Source organism: Poecilia reticulata, chromosome 22, assembly GCF_904066995.2.
Source record: "Poecilia reticulata chromosome 22, P_reticulata-male-v2, whole genome shotgun sequence".
Classification (NCBI taxonomy): Eukaryota; Metazoa; Chordata; class Actinopteri; order Cyprinodontiformes; family Poeciliidae; genus Poecilia; species Poecilia reticulata.
Genome location: NC_088851.1, coordinates 5,670,966 through 5,683,546, shown reverse-complemented (window position 1 = coordinate 5,683,546; position 12,581 = coordinate 5,670,966). Strand labels below are relative to the sequence as shown.

Sequence of the window (12,581 nt, the reverse complement as noted above, 5' to 3'; positions counted from 1 at the left end):
CAAAAATATTTTTGGAACAAGTATGAAAATATTATTCTTTTAAGTATGTAAGTTAAATTAGTTAATTTACAATTATGTATTGAAGTGATGATTAAAAACTGAAAAATGCGAATTTGAAACACGCAACCCAAGAATAATAGTTTTTTTTTTCTTACAAAATAGCGGAACTTAAGCGTTAATGAAATTTTTATAGACGTAGAATAGTTTCCGATGTCATTTTATGCCTCTTGTGGTGCATTTTATGTACTAATATTTGTATTAAATACATTTTTTTCTTACTAAATGAATAAACACTATTAAATGTTTCCTTGCGTTTTTTGTTTGTTTGTTTATTTTGCTACAATATGTGTTTTTACTGCGAAGCTTGCCACTCACAATATGGCGGAGTCGCTACGCATCTACTGACACGACGTAGGATTTCGCTTTATTTTGAAAATCCTCACCGTACGTTGGATTTTTGTTGTAGATTTGACGCACTCACTTCCTTCTTCGCACGCTCAGCCTTCAGCTGTCAATAGGAACACGTTAACTCATAAAAAAACAGTCATTGTGTTTCACTGAAGGAGAAAGGACGACAGTAAACAGCTGCTGTTTCTGTCCGAGTTTGCTTGAAATGGCGGCAAAGAGAGAACCTATTATTAGGTATTTGCATGTTGCTTCATCTTATGTCTGTCCTGCAATTTGACCTTTGGTATATTTTGATGAATAAAACTGAAAGGGGAAAGTTTAGACTTGCACATTTAATGCTTTCTATCAAATGAAAAGTATATGGGTCTACTAATTCACTAGATCTTATGTTTATTTACTTTTTTATTCACCAATTTTGCAGGTAAAATTTTTTAATAGCTGAATGATGAGTGTAGTCTCTTCTTTTGCAACTGGGTTTCAGTGTTGTCCCTAATGATGAGGAGAAGGAGAAATTCAAAAAAAGTGAGAATGTTGCTTTTTACAGGTATGTAATGCAATATTTTTAATGTGACTTTTTGATTGAGAAAGATCATGCGCTTATAAATTTTTATCTATTTTTGAGGCGACAGATCCAGGGTCCAAACCTGAAATACAGACTTCTTTTGGATTCCCTTGTCCTCACGGAGAAGGGCGCACGTTTTGAGCTTTTGGAAGATGGCACAAAGGTTGGTTTACTGAAACTCAACAGGAAAAATTATCCGTTTTTTTTTTTTTTTCCACTTCACATACATTTTATTGGGGATAATTTACTCAATTTACAAAGCAGAGCCAGGATTAGTCCAGCGATAAACCTGAGGGACAAAATATTTTCATAAAAAGGATATCAACATCAAAACTTTTAACATTTTTTATTAAAAATACAAAAGCCGATGAGCCCCAGCACAGACTACGACCGCATCAGCGTCAAAGGTCAAGTGGTTGTCGACAATTGTACCAAGATATTTGGCGCAATGTTGTACATAGTACATACTGTGCTGTTTATGTTTAATCATTCTTTAGAAAACATAATCCTCTGGCTGAGGGAAGCCAATGTTTATCTGATAAGAAAAAAGGAAAAGTTATTTTTGTACTTCATAAAAATGTATGGCACTTCCCAACAGAGACTAAAGGTTGCTTTTAAAATAACCCTACGTTTGGGAAAAATACCGACGATCAAATTGTTTTTTATTCAAGTTTAAAACTTTTACAAAAACATGAAAAAACTTTGAAATGTAATCCGTTTGCATCATTTCACATCAGGCACTAAGGCTGGACTGACACAGAGAACAAAATTACTCTCTATATCGATATTTGAATAATTCAAGCCAGGTTATGGCGGACTCTCATCTGTTTCTCATCTTGTCTTGAATTTCCATCTTTCTGTGAAAGAAATTCAAGAAGGAAGGAAATCATTCTAAGAAATTGTATGAATTTCTCGGTGGAAATTCTTGAAATTTCATTCATTCTTCATGTTGTGATGTAGATATTTTGTTGATGACATTTATACAGTTTATCTCTTTAATATAATTTCTCTCTGCCTCTTTGGTCTTTATCAGAAGATCCTTACCCTACCATCCAAATAAAAAATTGTCTTCATGAACCATTTTTTAATCCACAGACCAGACTGCTTCTTTCTTTGACACCTTGCAAAAACGACACCGTAAGGATCGTAATAGACGAGATCTGGCCCATCAAAACCCGTTACAGAGTTCCAGATGTGTTGACCGGGGAACCTCCTAGTGAACAGTAAGATCTACCGAACTTCCAATATCCCCTTGTTCCAATTATGTTCAGCATTTCTGCATACGAGCATCACTGGAAACTCACTGTTTTCTATTTTGGAGGTTGAGAGTGGAGAATAAGACTAAGGACTCCGTCAGCCTGTCCTGGTCTTCGGGACGATACCAGGTCAGAGTGTGGCACTTCCCTTTCCGGCTGGAGGTTTTGTGTGATCAGGAAGTGATCGTCACCTTCAACTCCAAGGACAAACTGTGGTTTGAAAGCTTGCAGAATAAACCCAGGTGAAGTTGTAAGACAATCTTTTCATTCTAACAAAGATGGTGATCCTATAATTACTTAAAATGTCTTTTTTTTTTTGTTGTTTTTGTTTTTTGTTGTTTTTTTTTACCTGGCGTCATCACGACGTAGTAAGGTGAGGAAATAAGAAAACTCAAAGTGCAAATTCAGGCTGCTCTTTATGCAAACTTCCTTTGGTCTCTTGGTTGCTTTCTGCTTCTGTTTCAGCTTGAAGAGGACAAGAACTCACTGTGGAGGGAGACTTTTAGGAACTTTGAGGACATCAAAGCAAACGGTTTGCACCTGCTTTGGGTTTTATTTCATTCTTTTTTGTTTTCTTCTCTATTTATATTCCAAAACTTTCATTAACCCTTCAATCTTTTCACGGTTGTCACGTAGCAACGACAAACTTTGATCGTGTTAGTGACCAAAACAAAGCAGTCCAGTACAGCTGTAGGTTGTAGTCTTCTTTTTTCTCATGTTTGCGTCCTCTACACCACATGCAGACCCGTTGCTATAGCAACTGATTCACAGCAATGTTACTAGTGCATCAGGATTCAACACCAAAAAACACGCAAAATGTTTCCCATGCAAAGAACAGAACATTCACTCAGCTACAGTTTTATCTTTTCAGGATTGATGTTTATTTTGTGGTTATTAAAGTGATGATTAATAATTAATCACTGTGGTACTAATCTACCAAATTTGCTAATTTAAAAACCTGCTCCAGTGATGATCTGTCAAAGAGTTGGAGTGTGTGTCACCTCTTTTGTTTTTAACTGAACTGATACACACCTAATTCCACAGCACATCTACATGTTAAGGTTGTCAAAGTCAAGCTAGCATAGCTGTAAGTAAGTGGGGGCTATTTTAAAAAAGTAAGACCAAAGTTACATTCTACTTTGTGTTGATCTATCATATAAAATTCCCTCAAACTAAATAAATGTTTGAGGCTAAAACTCAACAAATGTGAAAAAGTTCAAGACATTCACTGATTCTCGAGCTTGCGCCCCTTTGGTAACCAACTGCTTGCTTTTGGGGTTTCATCTTTATTACGACAACAAATCCTGAATGTTGATTTAGTTATTGAAGTACTGTATTTAATTTTTTTCCAGGTCCCAGCAGCCTCGGCACAGACTTCTGCCTTCACGGGTTCCAGCACGTCTACGGTCTGCCGCAGCACGCAGACAGGCTGCGGCTCAGAGACACCAGGTGATCACATCTCACATCGTCAGTGTCGTCACTTCAACTGTGACATCAACGATGTATTTCCTATTGCAGCGACGGCGAACCTTATCGGTTATACAACCTGGACGTGTTCGCCGCCGACTTGTACTGCCGGCTCGGTTTGTACGGATCTGTGCCGCTGATAGTGGCTCACAAACCGGACAGGACCGTTGGCGTGTTCTGGCTGAACGCGTCGGACACTTTCATAAACATCCAGTACTCCCCATCCGACCCTCAGGTAAGCTTTTCTCAGTGAGATGAGAATGTTTTGTTTTTTTTCTATAATTGCTTATTTTTCAAGGAGGAGAAGCAATATTATACAGCTTTCATGTTCAAGAATAATTGCACACTTACCCTGCTACCTGCACATTATAGTTCGAGTTATAATTTTTCCTCATTAATTACTGTTTTTATTTATTTCATTTTGCTCATTTTAGTTAAGTATAACAACCTTTGCGAATGCCATCTGGTTAAAAATTGAACATTTTCCCCAAAACAAAAAAGGCGGTGAAGGATTTTATCAAACTTTTCGCAATGCACTGCAACCTTTTGATGCGCAAAGTGATTTCCAGCGCCAAACTCTCCGTCTCGCAGGGCGGTGAAACGCCTCCGGTGAAGAGGCAGCGGCTGCGGCCTCAGACCGACACCCAGACCGACGTCCACTGGCTCTCAGAGAGCGGCGTGATCGACTGCATGATTCTGCTCGGGCCTGCGCCCCGGCAGCTCTTCACGCAGTACGCTCAGCTCACAGGTGCGCAAGTGGTTGTTAATTTATTAAAAAATTTCGCGCTTCTAAAAAAAAAAAAAAAAATAACTTTTTGTTATCTTGGCATTTAGGATACCAAGCCATGCCGCCGCTGTTTTCCCTCGGTTACCACCAGTGCCGCTGGAACTACAACGACGAGGCCGACGTGAAGGCCGTGGACGCCGGGTTCGATCGCCACAAGATCCCGTACGACGTCATCTGGCTGGACATCGAGCACACGGACGGGAAGCGCTACTTCACCTGGGACCCCGCTCTGTTTCCCAAACCAGCGGCTCTGCAGCAACATCTGGAGAAGAAGAAGCGGAAGGTCGGTTGCAAAAAATCGCACAATTTACTGAGTTTTCTTTTTGTTTTGAACCTTTTTTTGTTTGTTTGTTTTAATTTCAGATGGTTGTGATAAGTGATCCGCATATTAAGGTCGACCCTGATTGGCCGCTCTACCGTGAGGCCAGAGATGGAGGGCATTTTGTTAAGGACAGAGAGGGGCAGATCTTTCGGGGAACATGCTGGCCAGGTGATGCTTGACCAAAAACTGCACCAACCTCTGAACACTTTGAAGAAAAGATTTTTCTGGGCTTTTTCTAACTGCAGATTGTCTTCACCTTTCTCTAAGGCGAGTCGTCGTATCTTGACTTCACTTGTCCTGAAACCCGAGTGTGGTACTCCAGGTGCTACAGCTTTGATAAATACAAGGTAATGATCAACAGAGAAAGTTTGGCTCATGATCAGGAGAAAAACACAAGACTGGCCCTTTAATGATGGGTGTGTTTAATACCTGCTCATTTTCAAAAGGTACTTTTAATCTGACAAACGAAACTCACCTGGACGTGTATTCTGATTTATTGAATATGACTGCATAGAGGAGGATTGGTGATGCTACGGGCTTCTGATTTTTCCAAAATTCCCTAAGAACGTTGTTGGAGTTCACAGCATCATGAGTTCTTTACAAGCCAGAAAATCCAAAAAATATATATTTTTGTTTCAAAATGCATGATTGGGCCTCTCAGCAGGTTGATACAAATATGATGGCAATTCCACACAGAAATGGGTTCAAAGACTTGGCTTGCATTCACACCAGCCATGTTTAATCCACTTTAATCAAACTCTAGTTTGTTTGTCTAGAAAGTCCGGTTAGTTTTTGGAGGTGTGAACACATAATCCACAATCAAACTCTGGTCTGCCTAAAGACCCTGGTCTCGGTTTGGTCACAGTGAACTCTGGCGCGGTTCGAATGCAAGCGGACCAGAGACCGCTCCAAAAGCAGGAAGTGGACTACAGCGCAGGGCATTCTGGGTCAGTGGAGGCAAAATAAATGCGCAAGTCTAGCACTACAGGGAAAAATGGATGGTCTTTCGCCAGAGACAAAAAAAAAATCCTACAACCGCTAAAATCTGACGCTAATCCACTGTCGTTTACATTTTGTGAAGAGGAAAGCTGGTGCAACGCCACCACAGGGAAGGAGGTGAATTGGTTTGAATTGTTTGACAGTGTAGTGAGAAAGTGAACCAAACCGAAAATGTAAAATATTATCGGAGAAGAATTAACGTTATCAATGGGCAAAACATTACAACCAAGAAGCAAAAACAAAAAAATAACGCTCACTGACTCGATCGCATATTGTGATCCTGTCATGAAGGGATCTACGCCGTCGCTGTTTGTGTGGAACGACATGAACGAGCCGTCCGTCTTCAACGGGCCAGAACAGACGATGCCGAAGGACGCGGTGCACCATGGAGGCTGGGAGCATCGGGAGCTGCACAACCTGTATGGCTTCTACCAGGTCCGCAGATCTTCTCGCCTAAGCTACATTCACCAGCATTTACTATTTAAACTAAATCGTGTCATTGCAGCACATGGCCACGGCGGACGGTTTGATGTCCCGCTCAGGAGGCTCGGAGAGGCCGTTTGTTCTCACACGCTCCTTCTTTGCTGGGTCTCAGAGGCTGGGTGAGGGACTCAAACTGGATCAATTTTTTAGAGTTTGTAACTCATGAACCCAGAACCAGACGTTTTTTGCTTTCATGTTGAATGCAGGCGCAATATGGACCGGTGACAACGTAGCCACCTGGGAGTATCTGAAGATTTCACTGCCAATGGTTTTGACCCTGAACCTGACAGGCATTGTATTTTGTGGAGGTATTCTGTTACCATTCTGTTACTTCAAAGAAATCTCATTACTTTGCGCATCGGTTGCATCTCTTTTAGGGGTGGGCATTTATCGTATCGCTTATTATGTATAGTGATAATCTTCTTAGCGTGATAAGAATTTTGATTAATCAGTGTCACGATAAATTTTAATTAATGATGTTTTAGCACTCCCCCCCCCAAAAAAAAAAACTGTTCGTGTTATCCGGATTGAAAAACTATCATTTGTAAAAGCACGAAAACCAAAAGACAAATATGATAGTTTTTCTTTGCTGATCAAAAATAAACAAAGCAAAATACGTTTAATTAAACAGTTAAAGAACTCAGTGTTTTGCAGGAAAGGTAAGTTTAAATAATTGTAGAGCTAAAACTTAAAAAGAGAAAGGCATACAGTTGTAAAATTCTTTTGATCGTGGATGAAAATAACTAAATATTCAACCTATAAGCAATAAGAGCAAGAATTGGCTCACTGTTTCTTGTTTGCTATATTAAGCCAGGTCCAATTAATTAATTAAGAGTAAATTTGATTTCTCTAAAATCAGTTTTTAAGTAGATAAATACACTTAATATTTCCCATTGCAATAATATTTTAATTTGTTAGTAATAATTTCCCTCTAATTAATGACTATGATTAATGGTTTTTTTTTGTGCGTTCCAGCTGATGTCGGTGGGTTTGTTAAGGATCCAGATCCAGAGTTGTTGGTGCGCTGGTACCAGGCAGGAGCTCTGCTGCCGTTCTTCCGCGGCCACTCCGCAAACGACACAAAGCGGCGGGAGCCTTGGCTTTTTGGGGAAGAGGTCACCGCAGCGATACGCACCGCCATTCAGCAACGGTATATACAACAACAACAACAAAAAAAACATCTGAGTAATTTTTTAGATGTATTTAATGGTAAAATTCCACAATTTTCCAGTCTTTTTGAGATTTTTTTTTAACTTAAATCTTATTTTTAATATCCTTTAAATGTATTTGGCAAAACATAATCTAAAATTAGTGGAAAATGTATTAAAAGAGGAACTACTTTGTCACTCCTCTGCTTCCAGGTACTGCTTGTTGCCGTTCTGGTACACACTCTTCTACTTCGCTCACACCTCTGGTATGCCTCCAGTCAGGTTAGTGATGCTGCCCTCTGCTGTTCACCTACAGAACAACAGCTAAAAACGTGCTGTGTCTGCGATCTGCTGCAACCTGCAGCTCAAGAGCCAGAAGTGACTCTAGGGACCCTCCACTCCACAATGGCTCTTGATTGACTAATATATATATATATAATAATATGATAACACAAGATGGTTTTAGCATATTTTTTTTCAAGAAATAACTGCATTAAATCTCCACTTTTTAAATTTATTTTTGTCATTCAGTTCAAAATTTTGTGCTTTTGTATTTTTTTCTCTTAGCACAAATATTAAGTATTCATTCTCTCTATACAGTTTTTACGTGTTTTCGCTTACTTTAAACCCCCAGAAAGTAGGAAAAAAAAGCGGTTCTTTAAAAATGACAACAAATTTCCTATCGTAGCTATTTATTAGCAATTATAAATTGTCTTTTTTCACATTTCTGTCTCTAAACAAGTTTTATTTATCTCAACTGAGTGCAAATATGGCTCTTTGGATTACTTTTACCGGGATTAGATTTATTATTCATGCCAATCTGCACAAAAAACCTAAAACATTCACTCTTGCAGACCTCTTTGGGTGGAGTTCCCAGAAGAGGAGAGCACCTTCACCGAGGACAACCAATACATGATTGGTGATGAACACTTCTTCGATTCATTTCTCCATATTGAAATATTACACATTTGTTTTTCTGAAGTTAGTTGTTTTTGTCTCACTTAGGGGGAGCCCTGCTCGCCTGTCCTGTGACGGAACAAGGCGCTCAGACAGTCAAAGTCTTACTTCCCGGCTCCGACGAGGTAGAGGCGTTTATAACTGTAACCGTTTATGAATATGGGACACTAAAGATTTCCTTCTGTCGTAGATTTGGTACGACATCAGCTCTGCGAAGGCGCACAAAGGAGGAAAGAGTTTGAGTCTTCCTGTCAACCTGGACACAGTAAGCGTTTGCCGTGGTTTAAATGGCAAACACCGTTTCCTCACTGTTGTCGAATTCAGGAAACAGGTTGTACTAGAAGCCCCGAAAGATCAAATCTTGCTCCAGTTAAATGTGTTTACAGCTAAGTTTACTTTTGGCAGGTTCCAGTGTTTCAGCGGGGCGGCTCAGTGGTCTGCAGGTCAACGGGAAGTGGCACCTGTACGGTCGACTACCAGAAGATGCCTCTAGATGTCACTGTGGCCCTAAACTCCCAGGTAGCAACTGGAACTCAGACCTGATGCAACAGTAGCAGCTTAGACCAGATAGATTCAAAACAGCTTTTCCCAAAAACATCAAATATTAGTAAACATACAGCAAATGCTAATATTTACTGTACTCCAAAATGTTAATGCTACTCTATTCTACCTTATGATATCAAATCTGCTATAGTACATATTCACGTATTTGACTCAAGAGACGTCTAAAAATATGGATAGTGAGACTCTTCATGGTTAAAGTTCTCAGAATTTTTTTTTTAAACTATCAGACAAATTTTGAAACATCGGTGTGGAAAAGCAATGAATTTTTGAGAGAGCTGATTTGCAGGAGCCCCACAAATTAATATCAGAAAATTAACACTGCGGATATTTTCTCACCTTTCTCAATCAATAAAGTATTTTTGAATTTAATTTAATCAGCTTTAGCGCGTGTAGTTACAGTGTGGCTCTCCTGATCTGTGTGCTTTTCAGAACAAAACCGAATTTTCTGATCAATACTTAAAAGATTTGCCGTATTTCAGAAGTGTCCTCCATAAACAGACAAGATGTGTTTTCAGCTAAACCTTAGAGAGTTTGTTAGCATTCTTGTGTTTCGATGTGGAACATTTCTACCTGTGTTGCTAATAAACGTTCAGGCCAGTGCAGACGGAGAGCTGTACCTCGACGACGGCCACTCCTTCGAGTACCGTGACAAAAAGGCCTTCTCCCTGCGGCGGGTCAGCATGGCGTCGGGCCGTCTGCTCTGTCGGTGAGTCACGCTCCTGAAAACGTGAAAATTCTCACGTTGAGGTTGGGAAAATCTTCTGCTGCTGACTCAACGCGGACTGGTTTGACGTTTTCTGTTGCGATTGCTTTTCCCAGTTCGGCCAGTGAAGAGGGGAGGTTTGACTGTGACACCGTCGTTCAGTCCGTTTCCATCATGGGAGTGAAGAGCAAGCCGACCACGGTGAACGTCCACGTCCCAGGTGAGGACGTCCCCGAAATGAGCACATTTAACTCGTACCGAAAGAAGTTTGAGTGTTTCAAGGGAAGATCTTTTAAGTTTTGCAGCACATCGGATTATAATACGTGTTGAAACCAAGCAAATAATGATGTCAAAACCAAATAAGGTTCCTTTGTTTTGAACGTCGTTAAATTTAATGACGGTTGTTTTGGCTGCTCTCTTCGCAACTCTGCTCCAGCAGAGAAGGCCACACAGCAAAAACACAGAATCTTATCAAGTATTTCTGGTTTAGTTTCTAGTGCAAATATCTTAGTTTTGTCTTATTTCAAATCAACTAACTTACAAGTAACTTTTCAGCAAGATATCGGAGCTTGTTTTAAGTAAATAACTCTTTGAAAAAGTACTAGTTATAAGTGAAACAACCTGCCAGTGGAACAAGACATTTTTTTTCATGTTATAACTTAAAATGTCTTGTTCCACAGGCAGATTATTTCACTTATAGCTAGTCATTTTTAATCAATATTAAGGAATTATTGACTAGTTTTTCTTATTCAAGGGTACTAAAATATTTGCACTAGAAACTAGACCAAAAACATTTGATCTTTATCTGAGACTGGAAAAAATGTGAATTTTGAAACTCTCCATTTGTTGCATTCTAGCACTCTTGATCATCTCTCTAAACCAGTGATCAAGAGTGCTATATTTCTGATCGAAGCTTCCCAGGCAGAGCAACTGGAGTCATGTTGAAGTAAAATAAATAAATAAATAAATAAATTGCTTACTTTGTGTATCTGCAGTAACCTTACACCACCACAAGGGGCTCTGATCCTTCCCATACCTGCCATTAATTGTTTTTATTACAAATGTGGCCAAAACTTTGTCAATATTCCACAAAAAAAAACACACATTTCCCAATTGTGGTGTTTCAATTAAATAAGAAATGCAATGAAACTCACACGTGGATGAGTTTGTTCACGCGGTAAGTGATTAAAGAACATGCGGCGCCATCATCCTCCTACCACTTCCTGTCGTCTTCTTTGTGGTTTCCACCAGTAGTAACATCTGGTTGTTGATTATGTGGCTCGTGTGATGCGAAAAAAGTGTTTTGCAAAGAACACCAATTTCGATACAGTTTTTTAAAAAAAACCTCATCATAGCACAAAAATATTTGAGTGAAAAAGGTGAACTTTTTTGAGATTGCCGCATTTCAATTAACCAAATTCATTTTTGTAATTCCAATTAGCGCAGTCATACGGTCAATGGAAACACAGCTATTGTTAAGTCAGTTTTGTAAGCTTCTTGACTTAAAAGTTGCTTTAATTCAAAGCTAAGCAAGCCTTGTTCTGATCTTCTCACCAGGTGCTAAATCCATCTCTGCTTCCTTTGAGTTCCTGGAAGCCTGCTGCACGCTCAGACTGAACAACCTGAACGTCAGAGTGACGACAGACTGGGACATACAGATCAACTGATCCTGGAGAAATCCCCGACTGCTTTTCCTTTGGCACTGATTGCGTATTCCCGCAAAGGGAACAGTCAGGAATACGATGGTTGCTAATTTTATCAGTTGAATGGGGAAACATTTGACCTAATGAATGTGTCTGCTTGGACTGATGAACAGTTTTGTTGCTAATGGAGCTGCAGACAAATATCAACAAGGCGTGGGCGATTTTACATTACTGTAATCATTTTAACTCTTTTCGTGTTCAGATTTTGACTTGTGAAGTCATTTTCGGATCATAGTTTTTCATAGCTGCTTGTTTTAGTTCAGAAGCTAAATCTACTGTCTCCTGCAAAAATCCTCCACCTAACTGTTTAAAATTTCAAACTTGACTAGAATGTAAAGGGGGTTTTGTGAAATATGAACACAATGTAGCATATAATGCAAAGAGGAAGGTAAATAATATATAGTTTTGAATCATGGTTCAGTCAAAGTCCAGATAGAGCTTATTGAGAATGACCTGCAGAGTGATGAAAGTGACGGGTGAGAAAGAGAGAAGAAAATAGGCATACATGGCAGCTAATATTGAACATCACAATATTTACTAACAAGATTTTCTGATATTTTACACCTCTTCAATTAGAATAACTTTCTACTAATAATAGAAAAAACATACTTGTAGGATTCACAAAAAGAGGTAGGATCAGACCAGGTTAATCTTTAACAAGATGGCAGGAAAGCAGCATAATTTAAGGCATCATCTGTTGAAAATTGTTTTTTTTTGGTTCCTTATATCTTGTTCTTTCCACTTTAAGAATTAAAGGAAGACGAGACAAATTAAGACTTGAAGTTCATAATTCTGATTTTTCTGATAATTTTGGCTCTAATCTCAGAATTTTAACTTTTTTCTCAGAATTCTGACTTTAATCTTCTGAGATAAAAAGTCAGGATTAGTTTTTTTTTTTCAGTGGCCCTAAACCTCTTCCATACAAAAAAGGGAATCAGTTCAAGAGAATAAAAAAAAAATGTAAGGTAGTGTATGCTTATCCTGACAAACTGAGGAGCTGTTGGACAATGAGCTTCAACCAAACTTTAACTTATACTGATGAATGACTCCTTATGTCAGAGTGCCAGAGATCTTTTTAGTAAAATTGATCTACAAGTCACAGATTTCCTTCTTAGTCGGAACGCAAAATAAAACAATGATATTCCTATGAACAAGTCTGCTTTGGGTTCTTATTACCAGGACGACTTTACCAACATTTCCGTTATCGTCAACATGTGTTATC

General features: G+C 39.1%; 1 protein-coding gene across 1 annotated transcript; it reads left to right on the top strand.

Moving 5' to 3' along the window:
- Positions 1-366: 366 nt before the first annotated feature.
- On the top strand, positions 367-12,370 carry ganc (glucosidase, alpha; neutral C). The gene is made up of 25 exons (XM_081602995.1): positions 367-642; positions 890-952; positions 1,031-1,133; positions 2,066-2,193; positions 2,292-2,468; positions 2,596-2,599; positions 2,692-2,758; positions 3,579-3,675; positions 3,745-3,928; positions 4,285-4,441; positions 4,528-4,763; positions 4,844-4,970; positions 5,070-5,149; positions 6,093-6,236; positions 6,307-6,403; positions 6,491-6,592; positions 7,260-7,434; positions 7,646-7,714; positions 8,287-8,351; positions 8,438-8,514; positions 8,580-8,654; positions 8,795-8,908; positions 9,547-9,659; positions 9,773-9,876; positions 11,214-12,370. Exons 1-25 carry the CDS (start codon positions 614-616, stop codon positions 11,321-11,323), a joined length of 2,697 nt encoding a protein of 898 aa, XP_081459121.1. The 5' UTR covers positions 367-613; the 3' UTR covers positions 11,324-12,370.
- The last annotated feature ends 211 nt before the right edge of the window (positions 12,371-12,581 follow it).

Excerpts from the sequence above, each read along its gene's own strand:
- ganc (XM_081602995.1), top strand. The coding sequence starts at position 614 with ATGGCGGCAAAGAGAGAACCTATTATTAG. Across the intron at positions 4,442-4,527 it reads GCAGTACGCTCAGCTCACAG|GATACCAAGCCATGCCGCCG; the intron begins GTGCGCAAGTGG and ends CTTGGCATTTAG. Across the intron at positions 4,971-5,069 it reads TCGGGGAACATGCTGGCCAG|GCGAGTCGTCGTATCTTGAC; the intron begins GTGATGCTTGAC and ends CCTTTCTCTAAG.